Source organism: Numida meleagris, chromosome 9, assembly GCF_002078875.1.
Source record: "Numida meleagris isolate 19003 breed g44 Domestic line chromosome 9, NumMel1.0, whole genome shotgun sequence".
Lineage (NCBI taxonomy): Eukaryota > Metazoa > Chordata > Aves > Galliformes > Numididae > Numida > Numida meleagris.
In genome coordinates, this window is record NC_034417.1 from 13,988,007 (window position 1) to 14,012,980 (window position 24,974).

General features: G+C 48.5%; 1 protein-coding gene across 1 annotated transcript in view; it reads left to right on the plus strand.

The window, feature by feature from the left end:
* Positions 1,540–24,974, plus strand: part of SLCO3A1 (solute carrier organic anion transporter family member 3A1) — a 117,314-nt gene continuing 93,879 nt past the window's right edge. The window contains exons 1-2 of the mRNA XM_021407138.1: positions 1,540–1,704; positions 23,016–23,481. Coding sequence (XP_021262813.1) covers positions 1,540–1,704; positions 23,016–23,481 — 631 coding nt within the window. The remainder of the gene's footprint in view (positions 1,705–23,015; positions 23,482–24,974) is intronic.

Below are 24,974 nucleotides of genomic sequence, written 5' to 3' on the forward strand. Positions count from 1 at the left end.
CTGTGAAGGATTAGGATGTTTTTGACTTCTATTTTCATGGGCGTCTTCCTCAGTATTTAGGAGTTCAGAAGTCTCAGTCATCTCTGAAAATGAAATTTAGGATCCAAATCATGTTTTGAAAAACGTAGCCTCTGTTTCCACAGAAAACTGTTCTAAAGATCACTGGTATCCCAGTACTAAATGGCTCAATACTGTTTAGGTGAGAGTGAAATAAGGTGAAAATGTGTGGCCGCAGGCCCCAGTCTATACCCCAAAATGAACTGAAAAGGTGCGCCCGAAGAGCAAAGCAGATCAGGTTTTGCAGGTAGGCCAAGAAGGAATACAATCTGTAATAGTAGAAGTGATGATTAGCTGTTTTTAAAAGAAGATATCTTCTTGAAATTAGAACTGGAGGTGAGGGTGACAAGAAAGGCCATCATCAGAAAGACACGTGGCTGGGGACACGAAGCACAGGCCTGAGAGCAAAAGCTCATCCATGTGCACGTGGTGCTTCAAGACAACATTTCCTGCTCTGTGCTGATGCGGCCTCACCTCAAGCGCTGTTGTGCCACAAGAAGAAGGACATAAAAACTATTAAAGAAAATCCAAAGGATGGCTAGAAAGACGGTGAAGGGCCTGGAAGGCAAGGTGTGTGAGGAGACGCTGAGGTCCTTTGGTCCCCCTCATGGCGGCCTACAGCCACCTCACAGAGGAGCAGAGCAGCAGCACTGATCTCCTCTCTGTGGCGACAGCAACAAGGCCTGAGGGAAAGGCGTGGGGCTGTCAGAGGAGGGCCAGGAGGGGGTTAGGGAGAGGTTGTGCACCAGAGGGAGGTGGGATTGGAACAGCGGGCACAAAACAGAGCTCCCTGAGTTCAAGGAGTGTTTGGACACTGCTGTCATATAGAGGCTGCGGGTGGGGCCGGGAGCTGGACTCGATGGTCCCTGTGGGTCCCTTCCAGTTCGCGATGTTCTGTGATTCTGTTACTGTTTGTTTTTTTTTTTTTTTTTGAACGTGCATTATTTATAGGTCCTCCCTTTGCCCTTTAGTTCATGTGCAGGAGCACGAAACCAGCGCTTTCCAGCGGACGCAGCCAAGAGGGGGCTGAGGGCAGCCCGCCCTCACCCCGTTAGAAAACTTCCACCCCGGCTGCAGGGCACGGGCACCGCCCGGGGGTGCGGGGCGGCTCTAGGGGCAGAGCGACCGCGCCTGAGCGGTGGCTGCAGCCGCAGAGGAACGGACCGCGCGTATCCCGGGACGGGGCCGCCCCGCCTCTAGCGGAGCCTCCGCCAGCCCCGTGCTTTCCCCCGCCCCTCTCGGCGGCGGGCTCGCGGATCCGGCCTGCGCGGGGCTGGCGGAGCGAGGGAGCGCGGCACGGCGAGGGGAGGAGAGACGGCGGGAGGAGGAGGAGGAGGCGGCGAGCTGGCCATGGCAGCAGCCCGCGGGCGGAGAGGCAGCAGCCGCGGGCTGCCGCTGTGAGCGGCACCCGGAGGAGGAGGAGGAGGAGGAAGGCGCGGAGCAGCCGCGGGGCCGCCATCCCGCGGCGGTGCTCGGAGGAGGATGCCGGGGAAGCGGGGCTCGGCGGGCGGCGGGGAGCTGCCGGGGGCCGGCGCGGCGCGGCAGCGGAGGCGGCGGAGGAAGGTGTCCTGCTTCTCCAGCATCCAGCTCTTCCTGGTGTCCGAGTGCGCGCTGATGTTGGCCCAGGGCACCGTGGGAGCCTACCTGGTGAGTGCTCCGCTGCCGCGCCGCGCACCGGGGGAAGTTGCCGTGAGCGCGGGGCAGCTCGGCGGGCAGAGCCCCGGGGAAGCGCGGCTGCGTGCGTGTGTGTTTGACTCCAGCCCGGCTTTTCCCGGCTTAAATGACTCAGCACTGTGAGGGGTTCCCCGCCCGCCGCCCCTCTCGCGTGTGCGGCCGCAGCTCGGGCTCCTCCGGGCGCCCGCAGCCGGAGCGCGGGGATGGATGCGCTGTGCGGCGGCCGCCTCCCGCTGCGGGCTGGCCCGGCTCCTTGTGCTCGGTGAACACTGAGGAAACGTGCGAGGAGGAGGCATTCCCCCCCACCTTTCTCCTGTGCTACTCCTTTTCCCCCGTCCTCTTCAGGTGGCAAAGCGCAGCAGCCCCGCGCATCTGCTCGGTGAGCAAGCACATCCAGACTTTGCGCTGAGTCTTCTTGAGGTCTGGTGTCAGAGCAGGACCGTAGCAAAGAGTTGGGAAGGTGTCCATGAGGCTGAGCCCGTCTCTCTGAGGACACGCAGCCTGTGAACGCGAAGGGCTGCGCTTCCAGCAGATGCAAGTGTAGAGTTGAATCAAATTTCTCAAAATAGCTTGCTGGATTTGAGAACTATAGTTTCCATGGAAAAGAAATGTAGTCGTAATCTTTAAGGCTTTCTGAGGCTATACATATAATATATTATAAATTATAAGAGCTCTGCATTCCATGCTTGTATTCAGTACTTAGCACTGCTTCTCTCGTGCTCACCTAATTATGTAAATTTGTACTCAGTGTGATCTGTAATTTTTCAAGGTATGTGGCTAAAATGAATGTGGTTAATATTTGCTATTCATAAACATGGAATGGAGATCTGCAGTCATTTCTGTATTACAGAGAGGTTAGTTTGGAATGTACCTGTAATTCCAAAGAAAACTATAGTGTGTCAAGGTAAATTCAGTAATTCTCTTACGTGAGTAGCACTTTAGTATGTCTATACACTGTTACCAGCGAGCTGCTTGTAAAATGAGCTGTCAGCGTGAATGAACCAGGGATAATCCTTCATCCAGCTGATGGCCAAGGAGTGACCCGTGGAGGTGATGTCACCCAGCGGGCGCCAGGATGCTGGCAATGCGTAGGTCTGTGTATAGCCACATCGTGCTGGTGTCCGAGCACCTGCCGTGCAGGATCAGCAGATCAGTCCTGAGCATAGCATTTCCCCCAAACTCCTTTGCATTGCGCTCTGTTTGCAGCCCAGCAGTTCTAGTCCTGTTTCTCCCATCTCTCGGGGCGTGCTTTGCACTGAAGGAGTGCACTTTCTGCATGCTGGAGCCTCGGCTGGTTCCTCTGATGGCTAACTTGGCCTGGGTGCTGCTGTCCCTGCTCTGTGCCATTCTCAGGGAGCAGAGTGCATCCTCACTGACCCGGCATCGTGCCCTGATGCCAGCCAGAGCGGTGCAGGAGCAGGCAACTGGTCAGTGGGAGAAATAAAAGAAAACGGAGCTCCAAACAATCCCCAGCATGCATAAGCAGTGGCCCAGCTGCACTGTGCAAGTGTTCCTCACTTCTCTGTATAATTCATCATCCGTCATTGCAAATACCACGCAGTTCTCAGTACAATGAACAGATGAAAATGCGGAATTATCTTTGGAGGGTGAATCGGGGTGAGTGCCGCGCTTACAGGTGTCACAGGGGAGCAGAAGCAGGAGTGGGATCGATGCATAGTGAAGGCATGGAGACCTAATCACTTCTGCAGACCTGCGGGGCCAGGTGCTGCTCACAGGTGCTGTCTCGGGACCGAGCACAGTGGAGTTGCCCAGGTGTAGCCAGGAGCAAATTAATTCACTGGGGCTGCTGGGCTCGGCGTGGCTGCTCCCCAGGGGACGAATTAGGATGTGAGACCAACGGGAGAACAACCAGAAAGACAAATAGGGAGATGCTGGGGAGGCACTCACAGCGCGTAGTGCTGGGCAGTTGAATAAACTACTAATTTTAGCTTGTCAGCGGTGACCGAGCACCGCGTTCACACCGTGCTTGGCCACGTGTAGCTTTCCCTGGTTATTTGCGACTCAGGAAGAGAAGCCTTTTTTTTGTCTTCTTTTTTTTTGCCTTCTACGGCGACAAGTGGATTTCCTCACTTCTGTTTTCCTGGCTCTGCATGGGGAGACCATGGGGGCAACACCTCTGCCTGGTAAGGCAATGAGATGGGCTTGGCGCTTTAGGAGTGGTTGGAGAGCTCAGTTTTGGTTTTGCCTTTCATGCCAGTGAATTTAAAAGAGAGTGCTGTTATTTCTTAATCTTTTCAGAGATGTAAAAACATTTTTTTTTTTCTTGTTTCCCCTGCACAATGAGCTAGCGGCGCCTGCTCGGGTATATGTGCAAAGTATACATTCATTATGTGGTTTTGAAGCAAAGATCGTTCACTTTTATTTGTTCATAAAACCCTGTGCTTGCCAACAGGGCTTTATAAATAATAAATGCTGATAAAAATCTATAAAGTCCAATTCTTTTCCCACAGAACTCAGCAGTGAAAATACCACAGGATGCCAATAGTGGAGGCCTATGTTTAATTAGCGTGGTGTCTCTGAGGTTCTTTCTGTGAAGTTTTAGGGAATATTTGATCAAGATCACGTTCCAGAATGTGGTGCGTTTGCTGCCTGCAAAATGCACGTGTTCCAAACTGACTTGGTGCTGTACCCTGCACAGCTTATGCAAATGCAAGCCTGTACTGCTGCCTTGATATCTGGAGTTGCTGAGTACACGCTGTTATTTCCATATTCCTGTAACATTTTGAGCATGCATTTATTTGGCTTCATCTCATTGCTCCCGTTTGCTTTCGGAAACTTGAATTTCCCAGCGACTGCAGCGGCGCTGGGGACAGCACTGCTGGTAGGTTGCAGGCATTCCTGCTGCAGAAGTTACTCAGGGTTTAGCAGCAACTTCCAAAAGCCCGGATGATTTCCAGCCCCCGGGTTGCTCTCTGGGAGCTGAGGTCTGCAGATGGAAGAGCTGCGCGTTAGCTGGTGCAGATGGCACGAGGAGGGAGAGACGGGAACGTGCGTCTTGCAGCCAGAGCCCTGTGCCTTTCGTGCAGTGCAGCAGTGTGAGCGGCCGTGCAGCCACGGGGGTTTTCATCAGACTGATTCGCATACCTCGGCAGCGGCTCCCCCTCCACTCCCCAAATTCCTGCAGGCGTTACATTTTGGAATATTCTAACTGGTAATAATGCTTCCCGTGCTCCTGATGGTTTGTCGCTGAGGCGTTTCGTCGCCCTGCCCGTCAAAACCTTTTGCCTGGCCAGTGGTGAAATCACTGCTGTCGCAGAAGGCAAAGAGCTCCCGGTTTGCCAGCCACGGTTTGTGGAGCAGGAGCGCAATTTAATTTTCTCTCTCTCTGTCCTTTAGCCTCAGATTGCTCTGCTTTGAACTGACCTAGTTGTGAGCACCCAACATCTGCTGAACTCACAGGCTTCTTTAGATGGAGGGCGTGCATATGGGAAGCGCCTTGGGAAACAGTCCCTGGGTGTGCTCAGGGTATGGCTGTTTTTGCAGAGCTCTACTGAGCTGTCTCTGTTTGCTGCAGCTCTGAATGTAGCTATTCACGTGTTTTATCAAGTGATAGGGGATGGCTGGCCTCAGCGTGAGATGGAAAGGAAAATAATTGCACCTTCCTCAGGAGGGTGCGTTGGTGTTTGCATGGGAATGAATGCCGAATTGTTTCTTGTTTTCCTGAATGAAAACTTTGGAGCCACGCTTAACTTCCTGGCGAGAGCTTTGCCTGTGCTGCGGTGCTCGGCTAGAACTTGCAAAAGCCATCTGCAGTAAAAACAGCACCGTGTAAGTCCAGGTGAGATTGTGGGTACTTATGTGGTGTGTGACACCATAGAATCATAGAATATCCTGAGTTGGAGGGAACCCATATGGATCGTCAAGCCCGACTGCTGGCTCCGCACAGGACCACACAAAAATCAGACCATAAAGGGACACGCTCCTTCTTTTGGGTCTTTATTACTATTGGGGCTTGGGTTATTAATGAAGACTTTGAAATACCAGATTGAGGAAGAAGGAGGATGAAAGATAAGGACAGAAGTCGGTCAATGAGTAAAGGGCTCATGCTGGAGCAGACACAAATAACGTCCTGAGAGATGGAGCTGAGGGGCTAAGAGCAGAATTTGGATTTGGGATTTTTAAGTTGTTTTGCTGTGCAGCCCTTCCTTCCCATGTTAAATGTGGCAAATACAGTGCTGTTTTCCTCTTAGGTGGGAATGCTGTCGCGACCCAGTCCAACTCGCCTTGAGGTCAGTGGTGACATCCACGTGGAGGATGTCATTAAAGCACGCTTATCGCAGCAGCTCCCTCTTGTGTATGCTGCTGTACCCTTTGTCCCTGAGTACCTGCAGCCTGAGTGGACGGGGTGGGAGGAGTTCTGCAGGTGTGGGAGATGAGGCCAGCACTAAGAGTGTGATTCTGTTGCTGAAGATATTGAGAAAACTTTTGCTGACTTAAGAGCAGCAGAGTGCAAGGGGCTTCAGCGCTGGCACAGCAAGGAGTTCCAGTTTCGGGTGCTTCACTCCAGTGGCTTAACTGCAAGAGCATTTTTTCCCCACTGAATTTACTGATTTATTGTTTTTTATTCAAGTATTTCTTTTCCTAGAATAAGAATCTGCTTTAAAATATTGCCGCTGTACATTTTTTTTCCTTTCCGTTCTCAGCAGTGCTGAGTAATAAATTAGCTGTAATGCTCATAATTTATTTGTCACTGGGGCATTTAAGGGGGGAAAAAAACATGGAGTGAAAATAAATGTTTTAACGGGGGTGAAGATTGCCAAGCATTGGCTGGTTATTGCTTACAGTTCATTTTTCCTTAATACATCTTTGCTGGCTATGTTATTTCTGGAAAGTTGTTTCTAGTGTGCCTTTCCCATTAGGGAATATTGTCTGTTTTGCAGCTGAGTTGCACAGAAAGTTATTCTGAACCGGCTCTGAGTACGTTCATACTGGTCTCGGAAGCTGCCTGGTGTTTGTAGGGCCTCTGGCTGCAGGGTGGAGGAGAAACCTGTTCCAGCTCTGGGTTCTGTCCCGTACGCTTCAGGTCAGCGTTGGCTCATTAATGTGCAAACTTTATGCAAATGAGCAGAAACAAATTCTGGCCCGTTCTCTGGGCTGGATTTTGAGTACCAAGGAAGGTTTGTGAGTAACTGACTTTTACAGTTTGGTTTAAAGTTTTAATTTACCTTTTGCTAATAGATGAAATGGGGATAGCTACACGTTTATCTCTTACGATGGATGCTCTGTGCCATTTGCAGCTTAAATCCGAACTTAAAATCTGATGGCTTCTTGATTAAATGTGTTTAAAAGGAAAACACATTTGACAAGTGAGAGTGCAGACTGATTTGTTTCAACGTTTAATTTTTTATTATTATTTTTAGCAGAAAAGTTTGGCAGCTCTTCCATTTTTTTTTTCCTTTAAGGGGCCGAGCAGCACTTGTGAGCCCTGAATGAAAGAGCAGTCTGTTAGAAATGTTATGATCCATCATAAAAATAAAAGAAACCAACCAAGTCTCATTTCTTCTGGCTATCCTCGGCCTCCTAGATCTCTCTGGCAATGGCTGCGTGCCTGTGTGATGAGCAGGTCTGTGAGTTTTAATGTCCTGCAGTATTAATGCAGCTGAGGTTTAAAGGGATCTTGAATTAGGTGAGAGAATACAGTGATGTGAAGGTCTGGGTTGTTCGTGCACAGTAACTTTACACAGTGTGATTCTTGAAATGGTAGCGAAGCACCCATCCCAGAGAGGGGTCAGCTGAGCTGCGATCCCTCTCCTTCTCTGCCAGGTAAGCAGATATTCCTCGCTCCCCAGAAAGGAGCGTTTCTCAAGTTGCATGAACTTTCTTTTCCCTTACTTTCAGGCTACTGTGAAAGTTCAAGAGCCAGCTTCTGTTCTGCTACAGCAGTATAAATTTATTGCTTCAAAAGAGTTGTTCTACAATTCATCAAGAAGAATGTGTCCTCTGCGTATAATGAGCTAAAATGTTTCTTTATTTGTACACTCCTTGGTCTCTGGCTGTTCCTTCACAGGAGCGAGATTAAGCAATGGATAACGCTGTTTACTAGGTGAGTTAGCCTAGCTTCGTCTTCTGATTAACACCAGATGATTCTGCAAAGTGATACATCTGAAGCGTCATCCAAGGAAGTTTAAATAAACAGACGATAATGCTTTGTGTGGAAGTGCTCCCGTGAAGGCAAGAAGAAATCCTTTTTTCCTGCTACGTGGAAAAATGGGCCACGGATTCTGATTTACAAGGTTTCGTTTTATCTGCAGCAAAATCAGGACTAGAACCCCAGGAGTCCCATCTCCAGGTCACCTTGTTGCAACTCTTAGACTCTCTGTTTCGTTCTGGATATATTCTGCAATGCAAACGGCATGGCCTACTCTACAAGGAAGAGGTTTCACACTTCGTACAGTATCAGTACAATGAATAGTGATAGCAAAGTGTTGAAGGAGTTCCTGGAGTGTCTGGCACTTGTTTCTGTTGGTGCCAGGAGGGCTGTGCCCGGTTAGGGAAGTGTTCTGTAAATGCTAAGGGAGATGGTCCCTACATCTGAGATGTTTAGGTTTGAGTAGGGGGATGCAAGCATGGAGGAATGCTCTCAGAAATACGGATTGAATTTTGGGTGGACCTGTGTGGAGCCAGGAGTTGCATTGGTGGTCCTTGTGGGTCCCTTCCAGCTTGGGATATTCTATGATTCCGTGATCCCTTTTTGGCAGGTTTCAAGTGAGGATGCAGTTGTATTCTTGTAGAGATGAAGACCTGCAACACAAATACGACTAGAACTGCCCCTTCTCAGGGGCTCAAATCAGATTTCTTAAGCTCTGTGGTTAAGAAGCATCTTTCTCTTCCAGCCTTATTCTGAATGCAGTACGCTTCTGCATTTTGATACCTCAACATTCCTTGCTGAATGGAGGGAGACAGGCCCCCTCTTTCTGTTACACGGTGCCCGTCGTATTGAAGTTTCAGATCAGTGACAGGAGCTCGTACTGTGGCAGTGCCTGAAAGCACTCCATAATTTTATATGACTGCTTGCAGCAAGCCTAAAAGCAAAGTCTTTCAGGTTTGTTGGAATATTTATTACTCTATTTTTCCATGGTTCAAGAAGGAGAAAAACAATTTGCTTTGGTTTGATTTTTGTTGATTTGTTGTCCCTTTCTCATAATATCTGTCCTTTCTCTCTGTCAAGCAGATGGCTGATCTCCCTATATTTCTAAACATCTTTATCTTTTTGGTGTCTGCGGTGATCTCATGGATGATTTCTGCATGCGTGCAGGCCCAGTGAGTTTTAAACGTGTGGCTGCGAGGGCACGTGTGGGAGCAAAGAAATTGTTTTTCCATGTTCCATAATGGTCTGTTTTCTGGGTGAGGATTGCTGGAGTTCTCTTATTTTTGACGTTTAAATGTCCTTTTAAAACACTTACCGTGCTGTTTGTCTGTGTAATTCACAATGCCTTAGTTTACTGAAGCTGGAGAAGGACTTAAAATTCAGTGTTACGGTAATCCATAAAATGACAGCAAAGTGTTTGAAAGAACCTGGATAATTCAGTTGTATTGAGGCCTTCGTGACTCATCAGCACTATGGCTTCTGAAGCAACTATGTCAGGTTTCCTTTCAAGTTTTTTGGTGCTTTGATGTTTGTGTCTGAATCCAACGTTTTCTCTATTTTATTTTTTTTCCGCAAGGAAGCTGAAAGCGTGGCTGTTGAGGAAGGGTTCTGTGATGTGGGTGTGGGAGAATATAGAAACACTTCAGTAGATGTCACTTCTAGTGGTATATTCTCTTTTCCCACTGAACGTTAGATTTTCTGGCTGGATGGAAATTGTCATTGTTCTTGGGTCCATACATAAGGAGCAGCATTGCAGTATATATTGTGCACCTGTTCCTTAAGGTGATACCTAACAGTTGAAGTCTGTGTTGAACAATGAGTGTTATTTGCTTTCTTTGGTAGAGTTTCAATGGGAAGAGCTGCAAAAAGGTTGTTTTGGGGGTTTTGTTTCTTATTTCTGAGAAGGAGGATATGAAATAGCTGCTACCTCTTCCCACTCTTTGGCTTTGTGCAAACGGGGGTAGGCAAATCCTTAGCAGTAGAACTGAGAATCGCCTGGGAGCAGCGGGATGCTGGAGTACAGGCTGAACCTCATGCTGTGGCTTGAAAGGAATCTGAGAGGCTGCAGGGAGCCTGTTGTGTGCCTTGGTACAGTAGCAGGACGAGTCTCCCACACCTCTGAATAACACCAGACCTGGATGTAGACATACAAATCTGTACTGAGGAATGTTGAGGGAGAAGAGGAGCAGCATTGGAAGCTTCCCAAAGAGAAGTTGCAAACACTGACTAAAAGGAAACAATTTTGAAGAATCATGGAGTTGTTAAGGTTGGAAAAGACCTCTAAGCTCACCCAGTCTAACCCCAACCCACCCCCACCGTGCCCACTGACCACGTCCCTCAGTGCCACATCCCCATGTTTCTGAAGCACCTCCAGGGACGGTGACTTCACCACCCCCTGGACAAACTGTGCCCACATGGAGGAGAGATGCCCTGGTGGTGTCTTGCTGCTTGTTGGGCCATGAAAATGACTTCCATCTGCTGGAAACAAGCTTGCTTCTCATCCTGACCTGGTTGGCAGTGTTGCATGATATATTGAGACGCTGAAGTAGAGGTAGTTCCTTTATTTCCCTCTAATTGGGAATCAACAAGAAAATCACAATGTGTAACAAGGTCTTGATTTTAAATATGAAAAACTTACATTTGGAATTTTCATTTTCCAGTCCAAAGGTTTGCTTCTTGTATTTTCTCTGAGCTGCACAAAGGGCTGTAATTGCCACTGTTCAGTAAAGCTCTTCTCTCTGAATAGTTAGGAAAGCTTTGCCTTTCCTGTGGAAGAGCGTCCACGTTGCTTGGTGAGGTGTGGTGGGCACTGGCACGCTGCAGACATGTTGGCTGCCATCTGGCAAACAGGTTCCTCTGTGCTTGGTTCCTCTCAGCCCTCGCTGGCCGGTCACGGGCTGTTACGGCGAGCAGCCAGGCTCAGCCCACGCCTGTGCAGGGTGCCACTAAAACATGCTGTTTCTCTCCTGCTGGCATCTGTAGGATTTGGTGATTGTGAGAATCGACCTCGCCAAGCGCTGCCCAAGAGAGAACCTGGAGCATGTAGGTCCTCTGTGAGAAAGAGTGGGCAGCAGTTGTTCGGGCTTACCGGGAAAAGAAAACTGTGTTTTTGTTTTTGTCTCGCTCAACGTACAGGGCCGAGAGCAGTTAATTACAATGGGCCTTTCAGCCTCTGCATGAGATGCACACTTTGTTTCCTGCTGCCTTTTGCTAGTTATAATGCAGGTCCTTATGTCTGAAGTCAGCACAGCTGCTGGCTGAGGGGCAGGAGCTCCCGCTGAAGGGATGCCTTGTCTGGGGGTGCCTGTTTGCGAAGGGCAGTGGTATTCCTTTGCAATTATCCCCTGGTTTGGGTGATCCCGTGGTTGGTGCTCAGCACTGTGATCACCTTCTGACCTCAGCTGTGCTTCTGCAGGGACCTGCCATATTGTCTTCCTCCCCCTTTGTTGCAGGGGGGTGGTTTGCCACCAGGTTTGTGTTTCTGTCAACAAAAGGTGATATCAAAAACCTCATGGCTTGTTTGAGCTCTTGGGCCACAGCGCTGGTCTGCATTGGGGTTTGTGCTTCTCTTTCTGGAAACTATGATAATTAATAATGTTAAAAAGACAATGTGTATGAAGGGGGCTGGCATGAGGTTACCAAGACGCTTTCCCATAGTCTTCGGGATTCAGACCTACCAACTTGAAAGAACTGAAGAGCAAAGGCTATTTCGAGCATCCCGAATAGCTAAATAAGCTTCTTGATTCCGAGAGGTTATTTGCTCATTTGATGCCACTTCTGCATTAACACATGTTTCTGTGAATGAAAGGGTTTTGAAAACAATTTGGGAGTTGTTTGATGGGTATTGAAGTTAAGCCACGCTAGCAAATCATGTGCTGTGGGCACAGCTTCGTGGGTTTGCTGCTTGCAATTTGCTGTGTCATTTGGCACGATGGTACAAGCTTTCCTACATGCTGGCCTTATACAGAAATCCAGTGTTTGCTGTGAATTAGGGAACATCAAGGCTGCCGTCTTGCTCTTAATCAAAGTGCTAGCAGAGAAGGCAGAAGGTTCAGATTTCTTCTTCCTTTCTCTTGTGAATACACTTGGGGCCTAAGGTTTAGCCTCTTGAAGCTGAGAACAAATTTATTGATTTGAATCATTCAGCTTAATTCAATGCTGGACAAGTCTACTGCCAGAATTTTTATTTCATTTTCTTATTTAAATAGATCCCTAATGAATCACTGTATTTGTATGTAATGACTCCCGGGAATCTTTGGATGCAGCCTCTAGAATAAGGTGTGCATGCAGCCTCTAGAACGAGATCTTTGCTGTTTTCAAATGCAAATTGCGTTCTTCTGATGTACATGTCCGAGCAGTTTCCAGGGTCCCTTGAAGTTTTTTTTTTTTTTCAAGATGCTCCCATATTGATACACTGCATCTTGGGTATTCTGTGGATGAGTGTCCAGAGGGCAGTTTGTTGGCTATGTAACAACTCTGGTACATCTGAATTCAAAGTTCCCTCTGCTTTCATTGCATTGCTGGAACAAGAGTGCTGCTTGGAGGAGAAACTGGCTTTTTTGCATCCAGGGAATGATATTTTTATTCTTTCAACGTAAGAGCTTGAAACCACTTGAAGATTCTGCATGGTTGGGATTTTGAGTCAAAGGAGAGAAAGTCTGGAACAGAGTTCTGAAGCCAGGGCTTTACTGCTTGGAGAGCTCCTTCTACATATGAAGAAAGTCCCTCAAGTGGAGCTGTGGGAACTTTATTAAGCTTCACTGAATTGAGTGCTCTCTTGTGGAAGCCACTGTGAGTCTGGGAATCAATAGAAGGTTACATGGTCTTGTGTCTGAACGGTCTTTTCCAGGTTCTTCTCTAATCTCCCAGCTCAATACTCACATGGACCCAACTTCAGAATGACTTTCTCTGAGATGGCATTGCTGTGTGATGGGGTTGGTGGTAGGCCCAATTCATTATCATTGCCTTTTGGCACGAGTGGAGTGTGTCTGGTTACTCTGATGTAGAGCACAGCCAGAACATCATGGCTTTCTGACAGAGATCACACTGTGAGGCTTCATGGTGTGCTGTTTTCAAGTGATGCACAGCACTTTGCAGCAGAGAAAATGCAAGTGGAAACCAAAAAGATTTTTGCTTTCTCCTTTATTTGTTCCCTGTGGTACATATTACAGTGATTTGGGCACTTTCAATTTGATTCTAAGCGCCCCTGCCTTCTCCCTTGCCCCAGCTGCTCCCAAAACCAGGAGATAAAACAAATATGGGAGCAGCAACTTGTTTTTTCAGAGCCACTTCTCTCTAGGCAGAGACTGTTGATGGTGGCATCTTGGCAAGGACAGAAGAAAACTCCTGCCCCGTGTGGGTTATGTTTTAAAGCCAGGATTTTACTTTGCAGTTGGCTGTCTGGAGCTGTCATGTCCAAACTGACTGCCTTCATCAGTCAAGACTGATATCCATGCCCAGGGAAATCTGTTTTCATTTGCATTTGAGCAACGTGACACGTGGCAGACTTGGGAGAAGACAGCTTTGCCATGGAATAACGCTTGCTGGCTAAGCAGCAGCTACTCTGCAGTTCTTGGTGAAGATGCAGGCCGGGGCCTTGCCACGCTGGAGTTCATTTCTTGGCTTTGTCTTGGACTTCCTCAGGCAGTCTTTGGGTTTTCTCTCTCCATCAGCTACTTCGGTAGTTACGGTGTAGCCAGGGTTCATGGGCATCTTGTGGGCTGGTATTGTGGACGCTCAGCCTTTGCTTTTTGAGCCTTTGCAGGAAAAGACTTATTTGGGGCTGCTTTACTTGCTCGTGGTAGTGATGGATTGAAGAGCCTGAGGGTATTATTTTTCAAAGATGCTTTCCGAGCCACAGTCAAATTGACAGAAGTGACTTACTCTAAGTATCTCTTTGAAAATGGCACTTTCGTTCCAAAGCCACTTAAGTGCTTTTGAAAAATCTCTTTGCCTATTATTGATTGCAGTGGATTGCTTCAGTGGTGCCTAGCTTCATTTAAAGCAGGCTAGAATTAAAACCTAAATGTTATGTGCCTGGCTAATAAACTGTCTTGTAATTAGTACCTTTGGGAGGCAGGAACCGGGGGGAGCTGAGTGTAAAGGGAATGATGTTCTTATAAAAGCTGTCTGTGAAGAAGTGTGGAAAGAGATGAAAGTGTGGCATGTGAAATGGGTGCATAGGGTATATTGATGGGAAGAAAACAGGCATGAAGCTACAAGGAAAACTTTAATAGGCTTACGTTAAAGCAGACAGAAGATCTAGCCTAGCAGCTAGTAAGACTGCATACGGAATGATCTCCAACGATCAGACAGTTGGAGTTAATGTAACCTGCAGCCCCTGTTTTCCAGCTTGCTCCCTGCAAATTGGACTGGATGCACCAGCAAATGTCTCCGGCATCATCCTCTGGTATGGGAAACCTGTGTTTAGGAACTGCATGGGTCGCTTTGCTGGCATAGCAGGGGCTTAATTTTGCTTGGTTACGTGCTTGTGTTCATTTTTTGGTCTGGCGTTTGGCATGGTGTTGAACAAGGAATGCAAAGCCATTCCAACCCTATAGTATTGTGCTCTGCTCGTCTCAGGCTTTGGATAAGGGGAAGAGGTGGTGACTTCTGTTTTTCTTGCGTCTGCTCATTGAATTTTGCAGGGTCTGGGGATTCTACAGTGAGGGAGGGGACCCCATAAGCTGCTTTTCTGTGCCTGTCTCTAGCAAGGGTGGTTGTTAATACTGCAGGCCTGGGGTGAAATTTGGCCATCTGTATGTACAGCCTCAGCAGACGCATTTGTTCATTGGCTTTTTGGTAGCTCGCTTCATAGTGAACCCCAAGGAACAGGGCTCCTGTCATCTGGTGAGGCATCTTGTTGCTTCTGTTTTACAGGGAACACGTGGAGTCCAAGTGAGACTATAACAAGTCTGCCAGCAATAGCTAGATCTCAAAGTTAATTGTTCTTTAACTACAAGACGGTTTTTATTGCCTGTATGGTTTTTTTTTGTGTGTGTGTGCATGTGTTATTTTAAAAAGCAAGTGTAAATCACCTTCTGTTCAGGAGCAAAGTGGCAACGTGGGGATGATAGGATGGTGGGCGATATAAAGCTGCGCTGTGCTCAGAGCTGCCCAACTTCAACCTGCGTGTGTTGCAAGTCTGCCCTTCTCAACTTCCACCGGAAGCGCTCAGATAATAACTAGGTTCTCAGGCAGGAGTAGGGTTCAGAGCACCTTCTCTCCCTCCCTCCTGGTCTATTTACACCACGAGCTCTGCGCTCGCCTCCCAGCCTGCCCTGCTCTACATCAGGGAGCTCGGCAGCAGCGGGCACGCGGCTCTACTTGGTACCCTCGGCCCTGACGGGGACGGCGTGGAAGGAGAGCGGAGTGCTTTGAGAACAGCTTTGTGGGAGGGTGTTACTTAGCAAACGAGCAGGATGACACCGACAGCTCTTGCGTGGGCTGCAGTGTGAGGTGGGGATAAGCAGCTCGTGTGGCTGTGGGACCAGCTTGGGGCGTTGGCGCTTGAGTGCTAGGGACCCCAACGCCGCCTGCAGACACATGAAGTTTTATGCCTTTATTTTATGGGTTACCACGAAAGGCTGTGGCTTGGTACGCAATGTGGCTGTTTTGTTAGTTCCTTTCTGAGCGGCTTCCTTCCTCCCATCACTTACTAAACAGAAGTATTTTTGTACTGGTTGATGAGAAACGGCTCTAAGTTCTCTTTAAGCTGAGTTCCCGTTTGCTGTAGCCATGCGTCTGTGGTGGGCAGTGGAGCTGAAGACGTACCAGCAGAGCCAGAGCAGATGTGGGCAAAAGGAGGAGGACTTGTCAGAAACCCTCCTCTCTCAGCATATAGCCTTTATATAATCACCGTTGCCCTCCAACTGTGAAAAATGAATTCAGCTTGTATTCACGCTGCTGCAGAGTGCCCTGCATGTGTCACTTCTGCCCTGCTTCTTGCCTGGTGCTGGGAGAGCTGCTGCAGCCAGCTCTGCAGGCCTCACACCTGCTCTGTGGCATGACTCGGGTCCAACCCTTAGCCCTGAATTCAGCTCTTCAGATAACATGAAGTCTTTTGCATGACAGGTTTTCTTGTCAGGCTTGCATTGTGGTTTCTGTTGTGGTAAGTAGCCCTGTTTATGGTGCAAAGTCTTCCCTGCAGATCTGCATTGATGTAAGGAGGGGAATCTCAAAGAGAGTGAAATGAGGGCATTGCAGCGTGGCAGGTCAGGATCCTGCCTCTCTGGAGCTTTGGTGGTCCATAAAAGAGGTTTTTCTTCACAGTAAGAGCCCCCCAGAGTCATGAGCTCCATCTCTTCTCCATGTTTGTACTGCACAGTGCAGATCGGAGCCCCTGATCCATTGCTGAACCTGGGATGAAGGTGCCCTGTTCGCACAGTTCAGGGCCTACGTGTGGGTCTTACTGCAGCCCTGTTTGTGGCCAGGGGCAGCTGTCACCCTGCAGGAGCCTGCATTTAAGTTGGTATGTACAGTTTAGGTTACTTTTTGTCTGGCTCCATTCAGCTGGTCACTGGACACGAGAAAAAAAAGATCTGTCTCTGAATGTGTCAGAGATGCTCCGATGCATTCCTTGACTGTTTGCTTTCACAGAGCTGAGCTGCGGCCCCTTTCTGTGAACCCCTGCTGCTGTGTGCTTATTGCACGTGGAACTCATCCTCCTCCCAGCCTGAAACGTGTCAACAGTGCTGTTCTGTGCTGGGGTTGAAGCCTGAGCCCCGTGCGTGTTTACGATGCATTATTTTGCTGCCAGTGAAAGTGACACGACATTTAAAAATAAGGATTTGGCTACCTGCTAGCTTCCTTGTACGTGCGCTGCTAAAGAGAAGTGTGGGCTTCAGATGGGTTCTGGCACTGGGTATATTTATGCAGATAACTTGTCAGAGACTAAAATATCACCTGTGTTCATCCAGCGAGGTGGATCTTGAGCAGCAAGCCTGGGAGCAGAAGGGCCCGTGTGGACACTGAGTCAGAGGCTGTCATAATATTCCATAGGTTGGGACTTCAGAAGGGTTTTTAGAGAGGAAAAAAGTGATGTGTCTGTTTCAGAGCGACAGAAAAAGCTCTTCAGGCTTCTCTAGGAAGTTTGGTGTGGCCTGGTGCTCTGTACCTGTGTCTATTTTGAGCAGTTGGTGACTAAGTGTCATTCCATGACGGACTTGAGGGGGAAGGTTGCAATCAACACCCCTGACAGCCTCTGTGCTCGCATCTCTTCAAATGGGGCAGCGGTCTGTGCTCTTCCTGAGGGCGGGCAGGGAAAGGGGTCAGTCCCTGCTGTCCTGTGTGGGCTCCTTAGGAAGCAGATGCTGAAAGTAGCAGCAGCCCGGTGGGGTTTGCTGCAATGATTGCCTGCACCACAGAGGTTTTGCACATCTGATCTGTATGGATCCCAGGCTTGCTAGAATAGTGGAAAGTATATTTAAGTTTGTGAGGCACGTGACTTTTTTTTTTTTTTAAGTTATTCAGAAATGAACTGTGGGTTTGTATGGGTGTATCAACTCCTGACCAACCAAGATATCTTCCTTGGGTGCTGTCTGCTCTTTGCATGGCTTGCAATGTGCAGTTAGCATTGCTGTGAATGTCTGCAGCGCAGCTCTGTAACCAGGCAGAGGCTTTGTGCCATGAGGGCAAGTGGCACAGGCTACCAAAATATAGGCCACTGAGGCACAGTGGGTATGAGAGGTAGCAGAAAGTTTTCTGTGTGGTTGCAGTGAAGAAGGAAGAAAGGAGGGGCTGTCAGACATGCATCCTTCTCAAGCGAAAGTGCTGTGCTTCTCTTGCTGCATGGAGCAATATCCCTTCTGCTCAGGCCACTGAAAATCCTGACCTTGAGCGTGTGCATAATTTGGACCTCATCAATAAGCTCAGAGCTGGTCCCTAGAATGTAGAATAAATTGTCCACACCAGGCAGTGAAGCGAAGCATGGATCTGAGCTGCAAATGCCTACTGGCACCAGTACAGGAACTTGCAGATTTACTGGTGCTGGCCTAGAAACAGCATAGGCGCATGCAGCAACAGTCAAGCTAATAACACCCTACTTCTCAGCAGAGGTTCAGCTGCAGCATCTATTATCCCTGTCACGTGAATGCAAATTTCTATGCAGAGACTATTTCCAGCCCTCGAGCAGAACCAGCCTGGGTGTGTTGGTATTGCCACCCTCTTCGCTTTCTCTTACGTTCACGTGCCCAAAGCCAGCACGGGTGTCGGCATCGGCGGTGAGAGCATCTTTTCCATTCCCAGTGATGGGAACGGTGTTGGAAGGAGCGATGGGCAGCCTGAGATGGGCCGTGCCCATAGCCTCTCCCAGGGGACAGGTGAAGAAAGGAGGCTGAAGGCAGGTGGAACCGGCTGTGCTCGTTCCAGGGTGGCTCTTTTGGCTCTTCGAGGAATCTTGACTTTCCCAGCTCTGTAATGGAGACTGTGGGAGACGGTTGGCGTTTGTTTTCCATTGGGAACAGAGTTGCCAGGCAATTATTTTACGCCCTTTAGCGCTGCAGACGTGTCTCTTCAAGTCCGATCTCTTACCGCATAACTGAGAAAATGTATTTTACATTAAAAAGAAGCCTTTAAAAAAGGCCCTTCAGGCATAAAGTCAACGTGTTTTCTATATATAACCCTGTATTATTAATACAATGAACTTGTCTGTAGACTGTGGGTGAATATGACTTGATCATTGGAGATAGGAACAATATGATATTCATTTTCAATGCACTATATATGTGACTCCGTAACCGTGCCCCCAGCTTTTGATTCATTTGTTAGTGATAAAGTGGGGCAATAGTGTGAGGCAGGTCTGCGGATTGCATTTTTGCTGAGCATTAATGCAAAATAAACAGCCTACAGAGAGAACGAATTTGCCATCGTTCAGAAGTGCCAAGATCTATAGATTTGGGGCAGACAAGAATGATGAATGTGAGTGAGTATTATTGAACTAAGGCCGGAAAGGCACAAAAGCTTCCCTGGGTTTGGTTACAGGGATGGCAATATAAGTCGCTTTGGCTGGAAAAATGTTAAGCTGGTGATTGATAGATTTCTTTTCTTCTTTCTCTACTGTAGGAAATTTATCACCGTATGCATAATGGGAGATCATTTTCCTTTTTCAATCATAGAGAAGTGTTTCAGAGTGGACTTGGGAGGACCCTTCAGCCCAGATCCCTGGGAATGTTTGGAAACAACTGAGGCAGACAGGCGTGCAGCCTTCCCTGGCTCTGTAAGAAGAGGAGGGAGATGAGGTCTGTGAGCTTGCAGATAGTGCACTGTGAGCTTTAATTACTTGTGGTCATTGTGTGTTAGGTCACGTGTTACATGCTTTCTCTAGATCCCCAGCCTGGCTTTCTGTTTGAGGACGGTGTGCAGGTGCCCAAAGTGACGCAGGTTGTAGTGGTTCAGTTGATGTGTCTGGTGCAGACTTAGCCTGGGGGAGCGTGAACTTGCAAAGCAGCAGCAGCTGTTGATCTGTAATGCCATAGCTAAACCTTGCTGGGTAGGAGGTGTCTTGAGTGGGTGAAATGGGAATTGTGGAGGTGGAAGATGCAGCTGGGGATGGAGAGGCAGTTCCTGCCAGAGGAGGTGGTGTGAATACGATCGAGGCTGGTGTGTGTGCAGTGCTGCAGTGAAGCACTTGGTAGGTGCAGCGCCCTGGTGACCTGTTCAGGCCCGGTCTGTAGGGCAGACAGCTGTAAGGACACACAAGTAGCAGGGATCTAGGCAAAGCAGAGCTGCATTCAGCCATGATACAACAACCTCACAGCTGCACCCCACTGCATTTTAGCAGGAGGTTGCCCACCCAAAGCCCTGGTGCTGCTCCAGCCCCTCGCATCCCTGCTGCTGTGGGCTGTGCTCCCGAACGCTCGCCCTGCTCTCGGCACACAGCATCTCTTTCTAATCCTCACGGCCCTTCCACGTGACGTCAGTATTTCACAGGGACCTGTGGTGCCTTTTGCAACATTTACATAACTCTCGGTAAACAGAGCTAGTGTCTGGGAGCTGCCGTGGCTGATCTGCTGGGGAAATATGGGCAGCGCAGTGCTGTCTTCTGATCCGGCAGTTACAAGGGCAGCAGCAGCTTCCCGCATGCAGACTGCAGCTATTAGTCAGGTTACAGCTGGGGGATGCTTGCATACAGAAAGCTGTGTAAAGGTGAGCTGTAGAAGAGAGCAGATGAACGATTCTAGCCACGGGGAGAGGTTGGCTTTGAACTAATGCAAGTAGCATCTCTGCTATGCTAATGCCGGCACTGTAGGCAGCGTGTGTATTTAAGGTCACAGCTGATGTTAAAGCAAGGATTTGGGCTGTGCTCTCCCAGCTGCTGCCGCTCTGGATGTAATGCAGTTGTTGCTGGTGCTCTGTGGCACAAAATCTGCGTGCTGACAGTTTATTTCCCAGTCCTATTTTTATTCTGGGGTTTGTTTTTTGCCCCCCTCCCATCACTGCAAATGTTTCAGGGCCCACTCTGCTAATGCTCGTGTCAGCGCTTCGCCCTCGGATGCTTTCTTCTGGGTGCTTGAGGCTGATGTGTGGTGGTTTTCTATCACTGTGCCTCCACCAATACACTTTGTAAAGGAGTAAGTTCCTGCCTGTCCTATCAGGGCGGTTGGAGTTTGGTCTGTCTTCTCTCCTTTTTGTCTCTTCACCAAAGCAAAGCAAGAAGCGGAGAGCAAAGCAGCACTGTGGAGTAATGCAGACCGAGACTCTCTCCCTGTTGCCTTTTCTTACAAAAGGAGGAGGACAACCCAAGTCCCGCTGAAGTAAGAGCAGAATGACAGCTGTGACTTCTGGTTCTAATGCCCACGTTTGTCACCAGTGTACTGTCCCTGTCACTGTGAGTTTCATGTAGAAGAGGTGCAGTTTTCTCTTCGGAATCCTGCTCTCTCCGAGCACTCTGACATGGCACCAAAGTGTTTCTAAGCACCAGCCTGCTTTACAGTTACTTATATATGCATGGTAAGAGCTGACAGCTTGGCAGGCAGGTTCAAATGCAGGAGAGACTTCCAGAACTAGTTAATACCTATTGACCTTGGGAAATCACTTCTCTTAGCTTCTGATCAACCATCCTAAAATATTCCATCATGAATTAATTACGTCTGTACTTGCCTCACTAACATTTGGCTCTCTATGCCTCAGTTTACACAGCTGAAATGTGTAATGAGGGGTTTCCTATCTAGGTATGGCTCAGAAATGGGCAATGCAGATGTGATTTTGCCATTGAGGTCAGCAGCTAGACTCCATCACCTTCCCTTTAAGCAGCTGGAAGTTGTGCTTGGAGTCCAAGCGCATGAAGAGGTTTCCCAGAGCCTGGCTTTGCGCTGCTTGCAGGATTTGCTGGTGTTTGCCGTGTGGGCCTGAGCGCTGGAGCCCTGCTGGTGTGATGCACTGACCCCATTAGCTCACGTCTTGCAGTAAAACCAATCCATGCTGCGGGTGATAAATGGAGTGCGTGGTGGGACAGCCTTGGGCAGCAGGATGCTGCACGCATCACTCTGCCTTGCTGTGGCTGTGTCTGTCCCCAGCTGCTCAGCCCAGTCCCACAGAGGGCTGGGAGCAGTGACATCTCCCTCAGATTTGCACTCAGGCACTGCTTGCCAAGCAGAGCGGCCGAGCTCGCTGCAGCAGGGACAGGCTGTGCTGTGCCCTCGTGCACGAGGTCAGCATTTCTCCCAGTGAATCCCAGCACTGTTTCACCCAGCAGGAGCTGCACCCCGTGTTCCAGATGGAACAGCGGTCTCTCTCTCAGACACGCACATACCTCTACTTGGTTTTGCTGCGGGGCAGAATTATTGCTATGACATCTTCAGTCAAAGGGCTGAGTTTTTAGGTTGTGGTTCTCTTTCTCTGTTTGCTTTTTGTTGGGTTTTTTTTTTGTGTTGCTCAGTTCTTGGCTCCTGAATCTGAGCCCTGGCATAAAATAACAACTGCTTGTACAGGACGAAGGCTGAATACTCGAAAATCACCAGTGCATTATTTTTGTAGGCCTGTCTCTGGACACCTCTCTCGCTGAAGTCTGAGAGCTTTTGCTCATGCAGAGCAGCAGAAGGGAGCTGCTCCTGTTTCCTTTCCGTTGTGTTGCCGATGGGGCTGTCTTTGTCCGAGCTGTGCCCTGGTGTACCCTAGCAGAGGCCAGCTGCCCCCAGAGAAGAGCTGCTGTCAGAATACTTTAAAGTTGGTCAGACTGGCTCCTGCTTTGTGAGGTTTATCAGCAAAGATTTTCAGTGCCTCTGGTGGGAGGCTATTTTTATGCTATCCAGGAGCTACTTTCTGCTGTGAGGTCTTTACAGTGTGGTGCGGCTCTCTTTTTAACAGCAAAACCTGCCTGTTTTAGGACAACCTTAAGTATCTTCTTTTGCATTCTGAAAAACAAGATCGTCTTTTATCCAAGGTAAAAGCTTTTGGCGTTTCTGTGACATGTTCAAGATTATATATTTTTTTATTTTCCTATGTAAAACAGGCACTGAGTTTTCTCCCTTGAGCAGGGATGACAGCAAGTGAGGTACCCAGCGTTTCATCTTCCCACACTGCTCAGGGCTTTGACTGCTGTGTAAAACCCACGGTGCGTTTCGTTGCCCCATGTAATCAAGACTGGAAGGTGCCTCAAGAGATCACCTGATCCTTCTTCCTGCCCTGTGGCAAGATCAGTCGTACCTATGGTGTTCCTAACAGATGCTGCTCTGTGTTCTTTACCAGGAGCAATGCAGCCTCTCCAGGCAGTATATTTGCATGCCTGACATCCCTTGCCAGTAGAAGGCCACTTCCCCCCAACCTTGCGTTTAGTCTGAGTCAGCTCTGCTGTTGTTTCAGCTTGTCGCTGCTTATCCTGCCCCTTTTGAATACAAAGGACAGGTCGTTCCTCTTTGCACCGGTCTTAAGGTTTACATCTTCTATGTAAATCTTAATTTGCTTGTCTTCTCAAAGCTATTCTGTAATTGAAGATCCCAGTCATTAACTAATCCACGAACAGTTTAAGCCATTTGATCGCCGTTTTATTTAAATACTTTAATGGAAGCCTTCTATGCCAGCCAAATTGCCTATTTGTGCATCACTGTCTCCGACTGATGTCCTGAACTTGTGCTAGCATGCGAGCCAAGCACGCGCAAGGATTCGCAAGGCATACAGGGAGGACAGAAAGCGGTTTGCATTCCCTTTCAGTAACTATCTCTGGATTTCTCTGTTGCAGGTGAGTGTTTTAACCACCTTGGAGCGGCGATTCAACCTCCAGAGTGCAGACGTGGGCGTCATTGCCAGCAGCTTTGAGATCGGCAACCTGGCCCTCATCCTTTTCGTGAGCTACTTCGGAGCCCGAGGACACAGACCACGCTTGATAGGATGTGGAGGGATTGTCATGGCCTTGGGTGCCCTCCTTTCCGCGTTGCCTGAATTTCTGACCCACCAGTATGAGTACGAATCGGGGGAAATACGCTGGGGAGCTGAAGGGAGGGATGTGTGTGCTGCCAATGGGTCCACCAGTGATGAGGGACCAGACCCGGACCTTATCTGCAGGAATCGGACTGCCACCAACATGATGTACTTGCTGCTCATTGGAGCACAGGTCCTCCTGGGCATTGGTGCTACCCCTGTCCAGCCCCTGGGAGTTTCCTACATTGATGACCACGTGAGGCGGAAAGATTCCTCTCTGTACATAGGTAAGGCTCTGTTAACTTCTCACTGGAAGTTTTTCCATGTTGCTTTTGTCCTATTTGTTGCCGGTGGAAGGGCTGCCTTCAGGTTTCTTCTCTGTGTGCTGCTGTGCTTGTGAAGGTAAGGTGGCATTGGTCTGTACTCAAGTGACGGAAAGCAACAGGGAAGCACCCTGATGTTTTCTTTTGTTGTAGCTATGGTAAAGGTTGACGGCCATGGTAATGGTTAGTGGATAATTAGGAAGCTGCTGTTTGCCCACATTGCTTTAAATTCTGATATTGGATGTTTATGGTTGACTGAAAGGAGGTGAGTGACTTGCTACTTCCACTATCGCATTTTAGCAAGCAGGGGGCTGTTACAGAGTAGGTGCTGTGACCCAAAGTACTGTGGCTGGGCCCCAAATAATGTGACCCGTGTAAGTGGGTGGAGTGAAGAAGCTGGTGATGTCTGCTTTGTGATATGTTGAGCCTAGCGTTGAGCTCGTTACTGTGGTGATCGCATTGCAAAAGCATTCCAGATGTCTAAGATATGAAATTTGGGTTGAGTTACCTAGTGAAGCGTCTCTCTGGTTGTTGCAAAGTGCTGATGGGTTTCAGCAGTAGTACTGCAGCAGATTTAAAGCGGGTGCTGTGGGTGAAACTGTTCTCTTGGGAGAAAAACAAAACCCAAAACTTCATTGGCTTGGCTCATTCTTCTTCCTGCAGTGCTTGTCACCAGGTAAACGGCTCCAATGCAATAAATCACAATAAAGGTGAAGGATGTACTGCTGTAAATGCGTTCCTTCTGCAGTTGTTAGTATCATTTCTAGTAACTAAAGCCCCATGCACGTATGCTTTCATCCCTCTCCTGGCTTTTGACCATCAGCTGAATGGCCAGTGCCATCAGTTCTCTTCTTGCTGTGACATTCACCAAGCTCCCAGCCATAACTGAGCACAGCCCTGGTACGGCCAAAGCTGGGCGGTCCCACTGGCCTGAGGGGCATTAGGTGTCTTGGGATAGCACAGTACACAGTATGGCATTCCTGGATGTGTTCCTACTTTCTTAAAGGATCTTCTGCATGCTCGAAGCATGTCCATGTTTTCCTGCAACTGACCATAAAATCCTGGCCTTGCATTGCTATTAACCTTGCCTTTGTTCTGTAAGGGCTTGTGAGGGATCCGCTGGATAGAACCGAGTGATACATAAAATACAAGATACTGTACAGCCCAAAGGTGAATAATAATAAATTCACTGGGGCAGCTTTGCCGACATCATAAATGATGAGCTGGAATTTGGAGTGATTCTAAGATTATCTATTATAAAAAAAAAAAAAGAATCATAAGAAGAAGAAGAAGCAGCAGCAACTTCCAGTCTGTTCCATGGGCATTTTTAAGCAATGCTTCATGTCTGAGAACAGGATTAAGGAGGGTGTGTAAGAGGAAGATTAAGAAGAGTGATTCTTCTTGTTCCTTAGACACATTCATCTTGTATGCTAAAATAACTTTATTTAAATAAAGTT